Source organism: Alosa pseudoharengus, unplaced genomic scaffold, assembly GCF_046254945.1.
Source record: "Alosa pseudoharengus isolate Yale_2024_CS ecotype anadromous, Long Island Sound unplaced genomic scaffold, YU_APseudo_1.1 YU_APseudo_1.1_scf_21, whole genome shotgun sequence".
Lineage (NCBI taxonomy): Eukaryota > Metazoa > Chordata > Actinopteri > Clupeiformes > Clupeidae > Alosa > Alosa pseudoharengus.
In genome coordinates, this window is record NW_027468674.1 from 17,803,398 (window position 1) to 17,823,215 (window position 19,818).

Sequence of the window (19,818 nt, forward strand, 5' to 3'; positions counted from 1 at the left end):
CTTTTGGTCTCTTGCGTTTTTCTTTTCCAAATTGTTTATGGACTGCATGGTTTGCTTTCTGGGAATAGAACTACCTTAGAATCACAGAATCCACAGGACCATATTAATATTTATTATGATCTAGTTAAATGGACAAAATCGCTCTGTGCTTTATTTTATTTCATAATGCACATACTTCTGAAATGTATTTGTGTTAAGAAACAGTTCTTGGTGAAGAGTCTGCTATTAAATGTTTTGGGAGAATGAAAATTAAGACCGTAAGCAATGCGTAATAACTTTTTTAGTTATGCAGTCAAGTTTTACAAGGCATAAAAATAAATCTATTATGTTCCGGAGTGTTTTAGATAGCGGTCATAAAAGTCCAGCCCTGCCACCTTTGTCCAGTACTGAACAGTATAATCTTCACTCTTGTGCCAGCGATTATTCTTCAGACAGGACAGGTGTCGAGGTGACTGCGGTGGATTTTACTCGTAAGTATTAGGTTTGTGAATGAACTTTTAAATATTACAGAATTTATTTGACGCATTAATGAAGTATTTCAAGGTTAATGGTTTACGAGGAGATTATTACGGCAAAGGAGCTGTTAACTCTCTTATCTCTTATGTGAGATACCTTTTGGTACATCAGTGGAAATTCTCTTCTAGTTTCTTGTCAGCCACAGTGGTCGGACAACTGAAAACATTTTCTTGCCGTTGCAGTTAAGACATCTAAAGTTCTGAATATTTGCAGCAGTAAGAACTTTAGTTGCTAAACCAGCTCCTCAATCAAGACAAGCCTCTGTTTAGGTTTTCCCACAACCAAACTCTGCAGCGTGAGACCTAGTATATGCGTTGTTGTGTTTGACCGTCTATTCCCACTCAGTCCAGTACAGTCCAGCGCGGAGGGATGGCACGGAAGGGAGAATGCTGCGGCCTGAGTTCCCTGGAGGTTTTGCTCGCCGTGCTGTTCTTGAGCATGACCGGGGTGTCCGTAGGTCTGATTGCAGTCATGGCAGTCGGGTGGAACGCTACATCGCCAGGTAATGCCTGATTCCTCCCTGCTCCTATTCCTACTTCTACATTGGTTGTTCTTTTTTTGTAAGTCACTTTTATAAATAAATAAATTTGAGCTAAATTAATAAATGTAAATGTATACTATTGACCAATTGCCTCTATTTGAGCTCATGCCAAATGCAAACCACATGACTCGGTACCCCGTGACTCTCAAATGTGTCATACATTCAACTTTATTTTCATTTTTTAATATATTCATTTTAAATACACTTTACAATATTACATCATTGCATCATCTTTAAATTGAAAGCATTTGTTTATAACTAGGACCAATTTGAAGCACTGAATGCCAAGGGAGAAATGGTTCCGTGTGTTTGTGATGTTTATCTACACAGAGGCACCTAAACCCACCAGTGGGCCCACACAGGGTCCCCCAGAGAACCACTTCCTTGTAGGGGTAGGCCGAGCAGACTGCACAGGACCTGTTGGGGATGTGCCCCTGGTAAGCTGTGCTGTAGTCTGTGTGTGTGTCTGTGTGTGTGTGTGTGTGTGTGTGTGTGTGTGTATGTGTGTGTGTATGTGTATGTGTGTGTATGTGTACACTTAAACGTCTTTAAATGCCCATGAATAGTTATACTGCTAGAGTATATTTACATTCTAATAGCTACCGTTACCGAAGGACAAATACAAAAATATTGACCTCTATAAGCAGTTAAAATTCTCAGACTCAGTCATGAAATTTTGAAGGCATACAATCCTACATGTCAGTAATTTCATATGTGGATTTGTATGTCTGACAGCATGTTCTGGTATAGACTTATTTTGTAAAGGGGAACATTTAGCACTGTAATTCAAGTACCGGTGGTATTAAAAACAGAAAGAGAGCCTTCCTTAAAATTTAAGTTTCAAGAATGGAGTCATTTGTAAGGGTTCATTAACTGACACATACACACACACCCACGCAGACACTCATGCTTAGACACAGACACTGTACTCACATGGGCCTAATTTATCTGATGTTGAGGCTATGAAGAGTTCAATCACAATAACATCTTTGATATGATCGAGTGATAACGTTTATTACTGATGTCCTCAGATATGGAGAGGAAAGAGTGGGAAAGAAACATTCTGTGTGATGCAACAGCCCATCATGCTTTTATCTCCTTCAGCTGTTCAACTGCTTTTATCAACTGTTCAACTGTTTACAGATGGGCTACGCCAACTTGGACCAAACAGCAGGGGGGATCCACTTCCGTCTCTACAGCAGGGCCTTCATAGTGGATGATGGGAGCAAGAGAGTGGTGTTTGTCACTGCCGATATTGGTATGGTCTCCCAAAGGCTGAGACTTGAGGTGGGTTAAAGCTTGGTCTAAAGGGAAGGGGGGGGGGGGGGGGGGGACTGGAGGAGTCTGGCAATTTGGCTTAAAAGACTTTAGAGGAACTGGGCCATGTTTGTCATGCCATGATTATTTTTACATTAAATTCCCTTCCTGACCAACATAAAGTGCTCAAAATATTGATATGACGGAATCAGTATTGGTAGTTGTTTTGATAACAGTGGCACCGAGACAATACTCCTAATCAGCTTGTTTGAATTTAGCAGTCTGCCAAATCTATTAGGATACATGAAATCTCGACTGTAGTCAAGTCACATTTATTTACATAGCACATTTTTGTATGCACAGAGACTTTATGTATGTCTATTATGTCTATTAAACTCAACATGTTTATCTCAAACATCTTCAGTATGCGTTACATGTCCTTGGCTGTAGTTTCCTTTCCTCTTATACTACATGTGAGTACACTGGGGAAGGGGAAAGAATGCATTTTTCATAGGGTTGGTATGTATGTTGCAGGTCCTGAGAGCTCTCCAGGAGAAATATGGAGACCTGTACAGACAAGACAACGTGATCCTGAGTGGCACACACACACACTCGGGCCTTGCAGGATACTTCCAGTACACTCTCTTTATGATCACCAGCAAAGGCTACATCAAGTCCTCCATTGAGCCCATTGTCAATGGCATTGTCAAGGTTCCTGTCTCAACTTTTCTCCTTCATATCAGTTGACTTAGACAATGCAATCACTGATGGAAGATAAAAAGAAGGCATGCATTAAGCATGATGGTTGCTTTGCTGGGTTATCTATAAAGTTATTTATTACAGTTATAGTTATAGCTAACAGTTGTAAGTTCAATGTAGTTGTGCCACATCTAAGATGGAAAAAGCTAAAACAAGAAGAGGTGGTCCAAAGGCCCTTATCATGGAACATATCCAACATGGAACCTTTAATCATTCCATAGTAGATAAAATAATAATAAAAAAAACAAGTTGCATCAATTTCAAAACGAGTGAAAGAAAATGTCTACATCAAAACCTTGCTGAAATGTGCTGAAAATGTCAGCATCAAAATCTTTGATCGCTTTGTTCGCTGGACAACAAAACCAACAGTCATGAAAGGGAAACACCCAAAATAAAAATGAAGAGTTGGATGAAACAATGGAGATGAATGAGTACTTTGTAATATAACAGCAGATTTCCTGTTGACACAGAGCATTGACAATGCCCACAAGAGTCTGAGACCAGGCCGCATCTTCGTCGGCCGGGGTGAGCTGGAGGAGAGCAACCTGAACCGAAGCCCCCAGTCCTATCTGAACAACCCAGAGGAGGAACGCAGGAGGTCAGCAGCACCGTAGCGCACCTCACAGCACAGCACAGCACAATATGGCACCGCACAGCACAACACAACACATTATAGCACAACACAGCACAATATGGCACCGCACAGCACAACACAACACATTATAGCACAACACAGCACAATATGGCACCGCACAGCACAACACAACACATTATAGCACAACACAGCACAATATGGCACCGCACAGCACAACACAACACATTATAGCACAACACAGCACAATATGGCACAACATACCACAACACGGCACAGCATAGCACAAAACAGCGCAGCACCACACAGCACAACACAGCACGGCACAACACAACATAACACAGCACCACAATACAGCACAGCACCACACAGCACAACACAGCACGGCACAACACAATACAGCACAGCACCACACAGCACAACACAGCACGGCACAACACAATACAGCACAGCACCACACAGCACGGCACAACAAAACACAACACGGCACAATACAGCACAGCACGGCATGGCACAACACAACACAACACGGCACAATACAGCACAGCACAGCACGGCATGGCACAACACAACACAACACGGCACAATACGGCCCGGCTGGGGCCATTAGAGGCACTCTATGGGAGAAGCTTTATGGCCAATAGCGTTTTATAATGGCTTTGCATTTGTGTTTTATTGTGGCATTTTATTGTGCTTGTACTCATGCAACCCCCACCCTACCCTACCCCACATCCTCTTTCATACACACACACACACACACACACACAAACACACTCTATCCCCAGTCAAATCAGACTCAAAAGTAAATTCCAGAGTAAACAAGAAAATGGAAAATGAACAATGCCAAATGCCATCAAAACATCCTGAAAACCCATTTGAGTGGTCTTGTTCTTCGGAAGCTGGCTTTTATGGTGAAAAACTAAGAACATTGCTTCTTGTTGCAGGTACACATCCAACACTGACAAACAGGTGGTGATGCTAAAGTTCACTGACCTGGATGGGGACGGCTTGGGTATGCTCAGGTGAGAGGTTGCCTCCATGTCTGCCACCAAAGGTCATAGGTCACCGCTTTTTCCAGAGGTCATACAGTAGGTCAAGAATTCTTGACTGTGGGAAATGTGACGTGTCTTGTTGCCCCATTTCTCTTTGCTTGCAGCTGGTTCGCTGTCCACCCTGTCAGTATGAACTACACCAATCAGATGGTTAGTGGAGACAACCTGGGCTACGCCTCCTATCTGTTTGAGCAGGAAAAGAACATCAACGCACTTCCTGGTGAGGTGAGGTCTCCTGTTGCCCTCTTCGGTTCCAAAAATGTCTTTGAAAGTGCATCATAATTGGTATCCTCCAGAGCCAGCTTCCCATGAATTAAGCCTAGTCCTCCTAAACTAACAGTATCATAATATTTACTGCAACATTTCCATTCATATTTATTTGAGGACAGTAGTCATTTGGAGGGATACATGAACCAAAAGCATTATGCTGCAGAGTGAGTGAACTGCTTTATAATTAATATCAATATGTTTTTAATCATGATGTTGGTATTGTTGGTGTTTCACTCATACTATAAAAGATAAGTTTCAGGGCAGCAATAAATTAACAAATGTAATCCTGTGTAATGGAACAGTTTAAAACTGCTGGGGTAATCGATTGAACTGATTCTAATAGTTTCCCAGTTCAACCCTTGAATTTTTCATAAATTTAAAAGGCCTCTATAATTGGATCACTCTATGGCAAATGGCACAAGTTGGTTGCATAAGTTTGTTAGAAGTTGTAATACATCCGTCACTTGAGAGCTCAAGACTGAATGTGGTCTTAATGTCCTCTCACTAATGGTTGCACTGCTGAAGATATGAGGATTTTAATTGGTGCACAGAGAGAAAATGGACAATGATTTAGATGAAGTAAAACATGTGTCAGAGAGAGAGAGAGAGAGAGAGAGAGAGAGAGAGAGAGAGAGAAAGAGAGTGTATTGTGAAAGACGTAGTTGGCAGACAGAAGGAAAATATCCCAAATCTTGTGAAAACAAGCTCCTCCTTCCCCAGAGTTTTTGATGTACATAGCAGCACTTCTTCCCCAGACTGAAAGAATGACAGCAAGACACTCTGGGTTATGTGGTGTTATCTTCAGAAACTAGTTTCATCAATGACTTGACATAACCTCTCATTTGAGTCCCCTGTCACCTTGTAGTGACAGAAATTAAACATCAGTGGCATTTAATTTGTTTTCACAAATAACAAAAGAGCTGCAATGTGGAGACTTGCAACGCAGTAACATCATTAAGTTTATAAATAATGTAATTACATCATACTTAAATCACATCTTGTGTTCCGATGAGGTCAGACATCAAGCATCATTTGAGCTGTTTATTGCTACATGTCCTACGCATTGGATAGTAGATGCGTCTTATTAACCAGTCAAACCAGTACAATAGCCTGCCATGATGAGATCCATACGAGTTGAGGTTACATATGTAACCTCAGATCTCTGACAGAGACCACAAGACCTCAACAAAAACACACACCAAGAGCGGGATTCCCAAAGGTGACTTTGAAGTGCTTTGAAGGAGAACACATATGTTATAATGTGTGTCCTGTTGTCCTCTAGGGCTCATTCGTAGCGGCGTTTGCCTCCAGTAACCTTGGCGACGTGTCCCCGAACACCATGGGCCCTTACTGTGTGAACACGTGGGAGAAGTGTGACTATCTCAACAGCTCCTGTCCCATTGGTGGGGTGGGTTGCCATTTTATATTTTACCTCACAGATCAACCACTTGATCAAACCTATTTATTCAGCTTAAGCTCAGCCTACTCAAACAGCACTATAACTCTGGCTGCACCAATAGAGTCAAAACCTCAAAATTCACATTTTTATAACATTTCCTGTATCATTTTTTCCCAACATTTTACTACACCACCATCACACAACACTTTGCTTCATATATTTTTCTAACCTGTTGCTGTAGATGCCCATTTCAGATCAGCACCAATGAAACTATTTTACTTATATATTTTTTCTTCATTACATTTGTATCTATGTACTGAAATGACAGAATAATTTAAATGATTTGTCTTGACTGCTGTGTAGACAAAAATGTGTGTTGGCTTCGGACCAGGGAAGGACATGTTTGAGAGCACCAGGATCATTGGGGAGAACATTTACAAAAAAAGCAAAGTAAGACAATCATTCCAGCACTTTAGAAATGTAGCACAATGCAAAGGCCATGCCTCTGGTTTGTCTATATGTAGCCTAGAGATCCAAGAAGGTATCTGTAGCTATGAATGTTATACTATGATTGGAGCAAGTTGCCATAGTATTTTGTGAATTCACCAATAGCCAATTCATTTCTGTATAATTTCTTTGCTTTATGCTGATGGATTTTGTGAGCTTTGAAGCAACAGTCTATAGGTCCTAATTTAAAAGGCAGGCAAAGAGCAAAGTCTATCCACAAGCCAAGTATAGATTGTGTTGCATTTGGGAGTATTGAGCAGGCTCATCAATGTTCATGTTTAAAGGTGCTCTAGGCAATGTTATGTAACGTCACTTCTGTTGACACTCATTACATTAATACACAGGATTAGATGTTAAAATCCCTTGTGCCAAAATCCAAGGTAAAAACACATTCAGAAGCCCCTGCTCAAGTTTAACTTTAAAAAGCACACTACCCACAAATCCGCCAACAAATGGTCACAAGCACAATGCAAATGGCCTATCCAACAGCAGTAGCCTATATAGTATGCGGCATGTCATTGGGGTTATCAAGTGGGCACCCTCATTCACCGATGTTTCGTTAAGTTAGGCCCACGACACCTCATGAAGGCTTAACAGTGAAACCAGCGTCCTGGAGACACTCCCCTCCATGCTACCACCATATTACCACATTGAAATATCCAATACTCAAAATACTCTTAACCAGCCCAGGCATGGTCTAAGTTGGCTAGGTCGGTCCGTCCCGTTGATGTGGACTGAACCATAAACCATAAAGAACCTTAGCCAAGTACCATCACCCTAGGCACAGCCCATCACAAACACAAAACAAATTAGCCAGTTAGCTTAGCCCATTATCTTAGGCCCCATCCCAAACACAAAACAAATTAGCCAGCAGTTAGCAGTTAGCTTACGCCCCATGCTGCCCCATATTACCACAACAAGCATCCAAATACCCTTAACCAACCTAGGCATGGTTTAAGTTGGCTAGGTCGGTCCGTCCCGTTGATGTGGACTGAACCATAAACCATAAAGAACCTTAGCCAAGTACCATCAACCTAGGCACAGTCCATCACAAACACAAAACAAATGAGCCAGTTAGCTTACCTTAGCTTGCGCCCCAGGAAGGGTAACTTCTCCTTACCCACGACCAAAACAAATGAGCCAGTTAGCTTACCTTAGCTTGCGCCCCAGGAAGGGTAACTTCTCCTTACCCACAACCATTCGCTTGCCCGTTCTGCTGCTAAGGACATGTTACTAACCACCTGCCTTAGACTTCGACCACAAATGCCCAATTCAGACAGCAAGCCAATAGCAGATCTGGCCACAAACCCACGTGCACCGATTTCAATAGGCCTTAATCGTGCACTCCAACCTCGCTTAGCTGCCTCCTCTGCTATTTCAGTATATTTAGCTCTCTTCAGCTCATTGGCCACTTCCACTCTGTCTTCCCAAGGAACAGTGAGTTCAATGAAGTAAACTATCTTCTCTGAATCCGACCATAGAATTACGTCAGGACGTAGCTTAGTACTCACTATATGTGGAGGTACCGCCATCTGCTGGCCAAGATCAACCTTCATTTCCCAGCCCGCCCCATTTTTCAACTGGCCGGTTTTGCACCTGGCCTTCGCGGAACAAGGTTTATCCCCCTGACGTACAAAGTTAATTTGCCTTACCCCTTTACTAGCTGCTAATGAATTGACTTCTCTTCTTTTATCCTCTATTGCCGCTGCCACACATTTCAATACCTGGTTATGACGCCACGTATACCGCCCCTGGGTGAGACTTACCTTGCATCCTGATAGGATATGGTGGAGACTGCCCACACACGAGCAAAGTATGCATTTATCATCCTCACCAAACCATTGACTTAAATTCTTGGGAGATGGGAGCACATCATATGTAGCACCTAACATAAATCTGATCTTACTAGCTTCCATGCCCCATAGATCTTTCCATTTAATCTGTCTTTTTTCCACCCCTTCCCAGTTCACCCACTGCCCTTGTTTTGCCTGCGACACTGCCTTAGTACATCTTACAGCCTCCTCCTGTCTATGCATTTCCTCCACTACCATTTTCCTCTTTTCTCCTGCAGAAGCCTTACTCCACAAGGGTTTACTTGCACCCACCCCTAGACCCCCCCGCCCGTGCTGCACATGGCCCATTATATCTCTATGCTTCAATGCTGATTGAGCTTGCTTAACTGCCTGCTCTGGGTTCCACTTCCTCCCTGCATTAACTGAGGGTGCAACTTTCCTCACCACTGGGTCCTTGGACTGAGTAAGAGTCAATTCCAATCTAGCCTTAGCACACTTAAATTCCTCTGTCAGACTAGATATTGGCAACTCTACAATACCCTTCCCATACAAGGCTACACTGCTTAAGCAGCGTGGGACTCCGAGCCATTTTCTGACAAAGGAGTTGATCATTTTTTCCAACCTCTCTACCTTTGACAGAGGAACTTCATAAACTGTCAATGGCCACATTAGCCGAGGCAACAAACCAAACTGCAAACACCACAGCTTGAGCTTACCTGGCAGCCCCGACTTGTCAATTTTTGCAATACCTTGCCTAGTGACCTGTCTCAAGGTTTCAACCTGTGATTTATCACTAAGGCTTGCATCATACCACCTTCCCAGGCTCTTCACTGGTTTCTCCAGAACTGTGGGAATCACCTCCTTATTTATAGCAAACTTCTTATCTGTTACCTTCCCTTTAATAATTGAGAGACTCCTAGACTTACTTGGTTTCACCTTCATTCTGGCCCATTGCAGATTACTATTTAACTTACCCAGCAACCTGTTGGTGCATGGAACGGTTGTCGTCAAGGTTGTCATGTCGTCCATGAAAGCCCGAATCGGGGGGAGGCGTGGCCCTCCCTGCAACTTCTCCCCGCCCACTACCCATTTTGAGGCCCTAATAATGACCTCCATTGCCATTGTAAAAGCAAGTGGGGAGATGGTACATCCGGCCATGATTCCTATCTCAAGTTGTTGCCAACCTGTGGTGTAATCAGCTGTAGTAAAACATAATTGAATATCCAGAAAGTATGCTTTTACTAGGCTTTTAATGCTACCTGGGATTCTGAAATAATCAAAGGCCTCCCACAACAGACTATGCGGCACAGACCCAAAAGCATTAGCCAAATCCAAGAACACAACGTGCAGGTCTCTCTTCTCACGCTTTGCTAATTGAATTTGGTGGCAAATCATGCTGGTATGCTCTAAGCACCCGGAGAAGCCAGGAATTCCAGCTTTTTGCACCGTGGTATCAATTAGTTTATTCCTTTCAAGGTAATTTGTCAGTCTCCGTGCCACCACACTAAAGAAAACCTTCCCTTCAACATTCAGTAGACTAATTGGCCTAAATTGATTAATCTCCACTGCGTCCTTTTCTTTGGGAATAAATATTCCCCCAGCCCTCCGCCAAGCCTTGGGAATACTCTGCTTTTTCCAAACTATCTTCATTAATTGCCATAAAAATCTTAAAACATCTGGTGCACTCTTATACAACCGGTAGGGCACTCCATTAGGTCCCGGGGCTGAAGAGGCCCTTGCACGTTTTATTACTTCTTGCACCTCTTTCCACCTTGGTGGACTATCGTCGCATTGGCTACTTAATTCACCAATAGGTGGGATATCAGCAGGAAGTACCATCTCCCTGAACCTCTCCCTATCTTTGTGCACTCCCTCTAAATACTCCTCAAGCTTCTGCTTAGGTTCCAAAAGACTACCACTCTTCTGCATTACGAATAAAGACTTAACAAACTTAAATGGGTCTTTATAGAATGCTAGTCGGGCTCGTGATTTCTTCTTCCTATTTTTCCTAATATTTTCAGCTCTTCTTAGCACTACTAACCGCTCCCTCACATCTGCCTGTAGACAGTCAATACCTTCCTTCTCATCATCTGTAGCTTTTCTCCACTGCTTCTTAAGCTGCCTCCTCTCCTTGATAAGTTTATCTATCTCCTGCTGGCGCCTAGATTTAACTACCTCATGTAGCCGTTTTGTCCTTCTCTCAATAGTCCCAAATCTTTCCTTACCATAGCTATAAATAATGTCTCCCATTTTCTCTAATTTGCTTTCAGCCGTCCCCTTGAGCTGACCCAGGATACTGACCAAATCACTATTAACATCTTCCCACATTCTACATTCTGCTGCGCCTGGCCATCTAACCCCAGGCCTATGACCATTAATCTTCTCCCTCCTTGGCTGACTGGCCTCTCTCTCTGCCTCAGTGCTAGAACTTACCTCAACAACAGGGGTACTGATGTCCTGCGAACTGTGGGTTTCTTCCTGTCGCTGGACTTCAACCGACTGACTTGATGCACTTCTTAAGAAATAGCTATCAATGCGGGGACCCTGTGTTCCCTCTACCAAGCACTTCTTTTTCCCTTGATGAATTTTCAGGCCCTTTAGACTTGTAACCTTCTGCCAACCACACACACACATCTGCAGCTTTTTCTCAGTTTTCTCTGAACTAGTGGCTTCCACAAACATGTTTTCCTTACTCGTAATCAAATTCGTTCCAGGGTCAGTAACCATGTCTATCACAAGTGAGTCATCTTCCGCCCCTGCTCTCGCTGACTCTAGGGGTATTTTTTCATTATGTCGTACTGTAGCTTAGTAGGGTGCAGCCCATAGCTTAGTGAAGCCTGGGCTACTGCCACAATGAGCTGCTAACCCATTGTAGCCCCGGCAAACAAAACAGAGAGCTAGCTCGCTACTCCCTCCCCCTCCCTAAACGGGGATCTCATTGGGGATTGGTTGGAACAGTTTGTTATCTTTTTATGGTTGTTGTCAAGTTGTTTTTGCTGTTTTTGGAGCCTGGGCTATCCACAGAGACCGCGTTTCTTTACAGTGTATTCAGGGCACAGGCAGTTAGCAGATGGTGAGGTGATGTTTGCTGTATATGGCAAAAAATGTTTTAGCTTAGAAACCGCGTAACATTGTTTAGAGCACCTTTGAGGTTTTACACTGTGGTGTTAAATTAGCAAATTGATTTTGCCTAGATATTAAATTAGCTTTCGTTAGACTTTAGGGCTGAGCTACACCAGGCGCGTAACTGAAGCGTTCCGTTCGCGTTGCGTCTGCTGCAACAATTAGCTTCCATTATAATCAATGGAAGTAGCTACACCAGACGTGACAGTGGGGCGTACATTCGGAAAAAATAGACCATTCATCTAAAATGGATTTTACGCGTCGCGAACGGAGCGCTTCAGTTACGCGCCTGGTGTAGCTCATACCTTAGACTTTGCACTTTGCTCATAATTAAAAATCCGGGTCCCATGTGTCTTATATCATATTGTCTTCCCTTTCACTAGTTTTTGATTGACAGCTGCCCCTGTGCTTTGAATGATTGCCTTTAGGAACTTTATGGGAATGCAAAGCAGGAACTGCGGGGGTCAGTGCACTTTGCCCACCAGTGGGTCAACATGACTGATGTCACTGTGCAGATCAACTCCACACACACGGTGAGGTGGCAGTAAGCACCAGCAAAAGAAAATAAGCCTGATGGGCAAGCACACTAACACTTAAATTAAATTGGATTTGGGGTATTCATTCACCGTAATACCAACAATGGCTGACCATCCAACACTATGTTTACAAACGATGCTTGTCCATGATTTTTAATGGCCTTAGGCAAGCCTTTCCTCAATTGGTCTTAGTTTTGGTCCATGCCATGTTTTAGATCCATGCATGATCAGATAAAAGACCATGGTTTGTGTTTAGCACAACATATTCATTGTAATGCTGCATTATGCATGCTGGGGGTGACTACTCAAGCCATAAACACAGGATTCAGTAATCCATGGCAGATGATCTAAAATACTTCTTTGTTCTTTGTTTCGGTCAGGCTAAAACATGTAAACCAGCTCTCGGCCACAGCTTCGCTGCAGGAACGACAGATGGTGGAGGTGACCTCAACTTCACCCAGGGTATGTGCTTATGTCTAATTTATCATGTCTAATGCTTCATGTTTGTACTGGGCTTTATCTTTTCTGGTGTCGTGCAATATCCAAGCTCGACTATAATTTAATTTCAAATGAAGTGTTAATTTACTTACTGCTAAAAACATAATTTTGGTCTAGAAGTGTGACAGTGACAGTTGACAGTGTAATCCACGGAAGAGAAGGAAGAGAAGGACATGTTTATTTTTCTCTCACTCAGGTGCTGTGGAGGGGGATCCCTTTTGGGATGGGATCCGGGACGCTCTCTTGGGTGAGCCATCCAACGAGACGCAGGACTGCCACGAGCCCAAACCCATTCTGTTCAACACTGGAGAGGTGAGACCTCCGTAGCCACACAAGTCCCATCTACTGAAAGTAAAGTCTGCACTCCAAAGATTTTGTTATGTTTTTCTTTCTTTTGTTTTCTTTCTTTCTTTCTTTCTTTCTTATATTTTCAGCAGCAGGAGCAGACAAAAAAGTCTGCATTGCTACATCATAAACTCTTTGGAGTACAGACATTCTTTACTTTTGGTCTGTTGGAAACTCAGACAGCTCACCAAAAAAAACAGGAAGAGTTCAGTGTTACAGGCCATGCGTTTCCCTTTGAGAAATGTAATCTACCATCACAAGAGGTTTAAAGTGATTACCATCAGGGTGGCTCTTGTGCTACATAGCTGTCCCTTTGTGTCACAGAACCAAGCATGCCTGCATAGAGTTAATAGCATGTAAAGGCATGCGGCCAAATTTAAAAGGCCTCTATACTTGGATCGCTCTATGGCAAATGGCACAAGTTGGTTGCATAAGTTTGTTAGAAGTTGTAATACATCTGTCACTTGGGAGCTCAAGACTGAATGTCAGCTTTTGTTAGTGTTTGAGTTTGCAAATTTAAATTTCTCATATTTCCGTTATGAAATTTCCTCTAAAAGTTGTAACCATGGTTACTGTAGCCTGCAGTAAAGTAACCATGGTAAACATGCAGAGGCGTTTACTCTCCATCTGATCTCTCCATCTGACCTTTATTTTTTGGTGTCATATCCACAATGATAAGGGAATCTATGTCTCCTGTATGCACAGATGAACTGGCCCCTACCATGGCACCCACAGATAGTGGATGTTCAGATCATCACCATTGGCTCAGTGGCCATTGTAGCCACCCCTGGAGAGCCAACGTGAGTTTTTTTCATTTGTTGCTCTCCTGCTCCGTCTTTTTTCACTCCTCCTTCTTTCTCTCACACTTCTCTCTTTCATTTGCTTACTCATTCCCCCCTCTCTCTCTTTCACTCTCTCTCCCCCCCCCACTCTCTCATATGTATATGAACATGTAGCGTTCATATATTATAAGTCGCTTTGGACAAAAGTGTCTTCCAAATGCCATAACCATAACATAGCGACGCATTGATGTTTAGCTAACATTACTCATTACCACAGCAGAGGCTCAGAGTAGGACAGAGCTGTGCTGTCCTCGGCCAGTCTGTGGGTGTGTGTGTGTATGTGTGTGTGTGTGTGTGTGTGTCCGGCGAGCCATGGGCGTGTGTGTGGGTGCTGACTCATGACCTTATTCATGTGTTACAGCACCATGGCTGGGAGGAGGATGAGGGACGCCATCAAACAGGTGGGATAAGGGCTGCTCCTTTTGCCTTGTCCATCTACTGTATATATATACACACACACCCACACAGACACACACACTGACATTCACAGACACACACACATACAACCACACACACACACACACACACACTGACATTCACAGACACACATACATACAAACACACAGACACCAGACACACACACACACACCAGACACACACACACACACACACACACACACACACACACACACACACACACACACACACACATACCAACACACGCACACACACACACACACACACACATACCAACACACGCACACACACACACACACACACACACACACACACACACACACACACACACACACACACACACACACACACACACTGACATTAACAGACACACACACACACACTGACATTAACACACACACACACACACACACACACACACTGACATTCACATACAGTCAGACTCTCTCTCTCTCTCTCTCACACACACACACACACACACACACAAAAGTTATCAGAGCAAAGCACCGTAATTGATGAACCTACGCATGTTATTACAGTAATTGGCAAGTTGGAAAGAAGGCGGATTTTAACCACTTGCACATGTGCATAATCTTACTGGTCACAAGAGGGGAACTTTCTTAGATAACGTTATTAGGGGCGTGTAAAGCCATGGAAATTGTTAGCGTATGTTACAAAACAACAACCATTCCATTTCAGCTGCTCCTAATTCTAAAGACGGGCTAGCTGCCTTGAACCGTAGCCTTACAGAAAGCACTCACTTTGTGTTTGTTTTATTTGTCATGCACCAGGAGCTAGAGGCCCAAGGGGGATTCTCCAATACTGAAGTCATCATCGCTGGTTTATGCAACATCTATACCCATTACATCACAACCTATGAGGAGTATCAGGTATTTTTGTTGAGGTTTTAATAACATTACTTCAACCAGAAGACCTCGTTATTTGCGAATAGATAACTGTATTGATGTTACATATTATATGTACATGTTACAGACATCTTGGACATGTCAATGAGCAAGATCCACTAGATGTTGCTTTCTTTACCCATGTAGCCATTACCCATGACAGCTTCTCTCTCCTCTGCTCTCCTGCAGGTTCAGCGATATGAGGCGGCCTCCACCATCTATGGGCCTCATACTCTTGGGGCTTACCTGCAGCACTTCAGGAGCCTGGCCAAGGCCATCGCAGAGGTGTGTGTGTGTGTGTGTGTGTGTGTGTGTGTGTGTGTGTGTGTGTGTGTGTGTGTGTGTGTGTGTGTGTGTGTGTGTGTGTGTGTGTGTGTGTGTGTGTGTGTGTGTGTGTGTGTGTGTGTGTGCCTGGCCAAGGCCATCGCAGAGGTGTCTGTGCCTGGCCAAGGCCATCGCAGGGGTGTGGGTGTTTGTATTGTTACAACCACCCGGCTCGTTCTGGGTGATTTAACATAGGGAGACCACACGTGGGTAAAGAGTTAACAAAAAATATGTATTTATTAAAGTAATCATATATGCAAAATGTGAAGTGAAGTCAGTATTAATGAGATGGTAAGAAAACAAAGGTGTGGTGTAAATCAGAGTAATGTGCTAAACCCAAACAAAAGACAAAGGCGACGCATGTAGCAATGGAGAGAGGAAACCCCCAACTTCAGCCAGGTAGCCTCTTTTATAGTGCAGTTGCCCCAATGAAGTGATCAGCAGCACCTGTGTCTTGACTCCGCCCTGCAAACCAGAGAAAGACAGACAGGCAGATAGGCTGAGACTGGCAGGGTCGTAACAGTATGTCTGTGTGTCTGTGCCTGGCCAAGGCCATCGCAGGGGTGTGTATGTGTGTGTGTCTGTGCCTGGCCAAGGCAATCGCAGGGGTGTGTGTGTGTGTGTGTTTGTATGTGTGTGTGTCTGTGCCTGGCCAAGGCAATCGCAGGGGTGTGTGTGTGTGTGTGTTTGTATGTGTGTGTGTCTGTGCCTGCCCAAGGCAATCGCAGAGGTGAGGCCCAAGGTCACCCACTGTCTACCAGTCCAAAGGGAGAGAAAACTCTATAGGCTACAGTGGCCCTCCAATCACTTTTTCTTGTGAACTACAGCTCTGTGTTTAGACTCACTGCTGTATGCCAAGTGCAAAACATGTGCATGTCTTGGTATGTTGAGAACAACAATCCATTTACAGTATGTCTGGATGTAGATGCATTGATGCAATAGCTGAGACTAATAATATAGGCTTACAAGTTAGCATCCTTGTTACATTGTACCATGTACAATTTCCCTTTGTGCCATAAGAGGACTACAAAACAGCACCAACAAATTAGATAGCACACTTTTGAGTTCACAACCTGTTGACAGCAAAAACCACCTCCAGAATCCTTAAGAAATGTTGACATTAATTTGATTCTAAGTGCAGAGCTTATTCTCTCCTTTGGCAGGGTAAAGTAGCTGAGCTGCCCAAGGGCCCCGAACCTCCGTTCTTCAACGAGAGCCAACTCTTCTCCCTGCTGCCCGCAGTGCCAGTGGACAACGCGCCAGTCAACACCACCTTCGGAGATATCCTGGAGCAGGTCTACCCCGTCTACAAAGTGGTGTGTATGTCTCATATCAACAGACTGTGATCAAGTTACTCAACCAGGTTGAATGGTGTTTCAAATAGCTGGATTGTCATTTTGGCTGGAGGTCTTTAGTAAGTATGGCATCGCAAAGACCCTTTTTAATTGTGTGTGATTTTTACCTTTTGCTGTGGTTTGTATATTTATTGAATATACAGATTTTGAGATTCATAGTCAGATATTCAGCTGTAAAATGTATGACGGTTGTCTTAATGTTTTCTTTCAAAAGGGAGAAGTGGCCTCCGTCACATTTGTTGCAGGAAATCCAAGGAACTCAGGAGATATGGTAATCAGCTCGGCTTGATGAAACTGGTGATGTGCGGTCTGTTTGTTTAATTTTTGTTTTGTTTTCTTCGACTAATTGCTTCATTTGTCCTTGTGATAACTTCAGACTGATAAGACTTTCATCACTGTCGAGAAGTTTCACAACGCTTCCCAAACATGGACAGCAGTTCACACAGATGCATCCTGGGAAACACGGTACTTTTCTTCTTCTCTTAGAAAAGAACCAGAAATCCTGTTTATGTTTACATATTTCCAGTATACTGTAACACTTACAAACTGGTTTCCGATGACTTCCTGTCCAAGGCCTATTTGTGTGATTAATGATGTTGGCTTGAGGCTTTGCGTCAGTTTGATTATTTTCATTGGCAAGTGTCTGATGCTTATTGTGCACTTCTCCGATCGGCCGTTATCTCTCAAGGACTGTTTATTGGTAATGGAGCTGCTGAGTCATCGTTCGTATCGCTCGTAATCTCAGCAAGCAAATAACCCAGAGTAACGTTAGCACACAGCAAGGACTGTAAATCAGTGCGGAGAAATGAAAAGGAGCATTTGGATCGTAGAGGAAAGAGGGGCAATCGTACAGTAGGCCCCACAGCATGAGAACCGCTCTGTCTGTCGTCTTTTTCCAAATCAGTGTCATGAGCTTTTCCTTTGTGAAAATGCATTGCAAAAACTGCTCATCTAACCAAGTGCTATTAATCTTATCAAGAATCTAGTTGGTATTGTTTTAAGTAAAAAGGACACTCACCTATAGCGCTTTCTCGTATGATCATTTTGATTTAGTTTTAGTAGGAGTTTCAGTGGAATTTCATGATAGGGTCTTGCAGGAGCACAGTGCCGCCACCAAAGTTGTTGTTAATGAATGTTGAAGTTGAAGATGAAGAAGCATTCAGAAAATGCCCTGTCATGGTGATACAGATGAAACTAGGTCACTAATAAACTGCAGTGTTTCCCATACATTGACTTATTTGTGGCGGCCCACCACAATATCAACATTAACCACCACACAATGATTTTCCAGGTTGTACTAAATTGTGCTTAAATCTGGTTAGCATCATAACCACACTGTGCTAATTGTTAAAAACTGTTGTATTCAAGTTAATTCTGCAAACCAACCACCACAAATGAAATTCAGTTCTGTGGGAAACACTGAACTGATTGCTCCAGTCTTCCTGAAGCTGGCGCATAAACATACATAACAGTGTGAGGACAAGGACAGCGGTTTTGTGAGGACCTAAAATCATAGGTCCCCCTAAAGGGTTTTAATTTGTATTTGTGTGTGGATGCAGAATGAGGACACTGGGCGCTCAGAAAGGTGACCACTAGGAGATTAGTTGCTGCAAGCTCTATTTGGAATTCAGAAACGTCGGTAACCTTGTTTAATTGGAACAACAGCGGTGCCACATCAGGGTAGTGAGGAACTTTCTGATGAAGGGCATTAAGGAAGATTGTTGTTTTTACCTTGGTCTAAAATGGTCACTCATAGTCAGTTCTAATTTTATGTCAATATTTAGATGTATAAAAAAAAACATCAAGAGGCTAACCCACCATGACTGCCTCTTTCTCTCCCTGTGTGTGTATATATGTGTATGTGTGTGTGTGTTTGTGTGTGTGCGATCCTTCACTTACACAGATTCCACTGGCTGAAGGGCGCTGGAGGTCAGAGCAATGCGACGGTGGAGTGGCATATCCCTCCTTCTGCTCAGACTGGCACTTACAGGATCAGCCACTTCGGACACTACAAGCGGCGAATTAACTTGATTAACTTTAAAATCATAGCTTATAACGGCACCTCTGATGCCTTTCAAGTCACAAAAGCCATGGCATACTGGTCCTGAGTCAGTGATTTGGTGACCGAATGATAAGGTAAAAAAGCTGAAGTACAATATGATCACAGATAGCCTTTACATCTCGTGTAAATGTTGATACACTTTTTGTTCAGTAGTGTTGATCGATTAGTCATGTCTGGTTTGATACAAAGACTTATGGCAAAGTCTCTGAAACGAGACTCGTTCCATGTTTGTGAGATGAGTTAGCTGTGAGATATTGTTGATATTTATTATGAGACTAAATGGAATATCACACAGTGTTATAGGGGCTACATGAGTAGAGAATTCTGCGATCATTTTCTGATGTGGCTGTTTTTTTTTTCCCTGTGCCAACAGTTTATTAATATATTCTGTGTTGTACTGTGATGCTAAAAATTTTACATATACCGGTAATTGCACAAATAAAAGACATACATCCCAGCTTGATTGAACGGTTTAGATTTATTGACATGTAAATTACATTTGAATTACCCAAGCAGAACCACTCTTGTTGAGGCACAATGGTGTTTCACATTTTCTTCCCGATTTTAAATTTGCATCCCTTTTTACCATGCTGATGATTTTCTTGCTAGTCTCTGATACCAATTACCAAGACACTGATTATATGAATCAGGCAAAAATACCCATTTGTCTCCGTAGACAAATAGTGTTGGACGTCTGGTATAAAAAAATAAAACTGTAAGTGCTA

The 19,818-nt window shown here is 43.0% G+C and overlaps 1 protein-coding gene across 1 annotated transcript; it reads left to right on the plus strand.

Moving 5' to 3' along the window:
* Positions 1-885: 885 nt before the first annotated feature.
* Positions 886-19,560, plus strand: asah2 (N-acylsphingosine amidohydrolase 2). The gene is made up of 20 exons (XM_076298737.1): positions 886-1,018; positions 1,388-1,494; positions 2,201-2,344; positions 2,849-3,025; positions 3,544-3,671; positions 4,610-4,687; positions 4,822-4,942; positions 6,270-6,395; positions 6,750-6,836; positions 12,238-12,342; positions 12,726-12,807; positions 13,040-13,155; positions 13,894-13,988; positions 14,392-14,431; positions 15,239-15,337; positions 15,542-15,637; positions 16,840-16,992; positions 17,246-17,302; positions 17,408-17,496; positions 18,935-19,560. The coding sequence occupies exons 1-20, from the start codon at positions 886-888 to the stop codon at positions 19,137-19,139; spliced, it is 2,238 nt and encodes a 745-aa protein (XP_076154852.1). The 3' UTR covers positions 19,140-19,560.
* Positions 19,561-19,818: the final 258 nt, after the last annotated feature.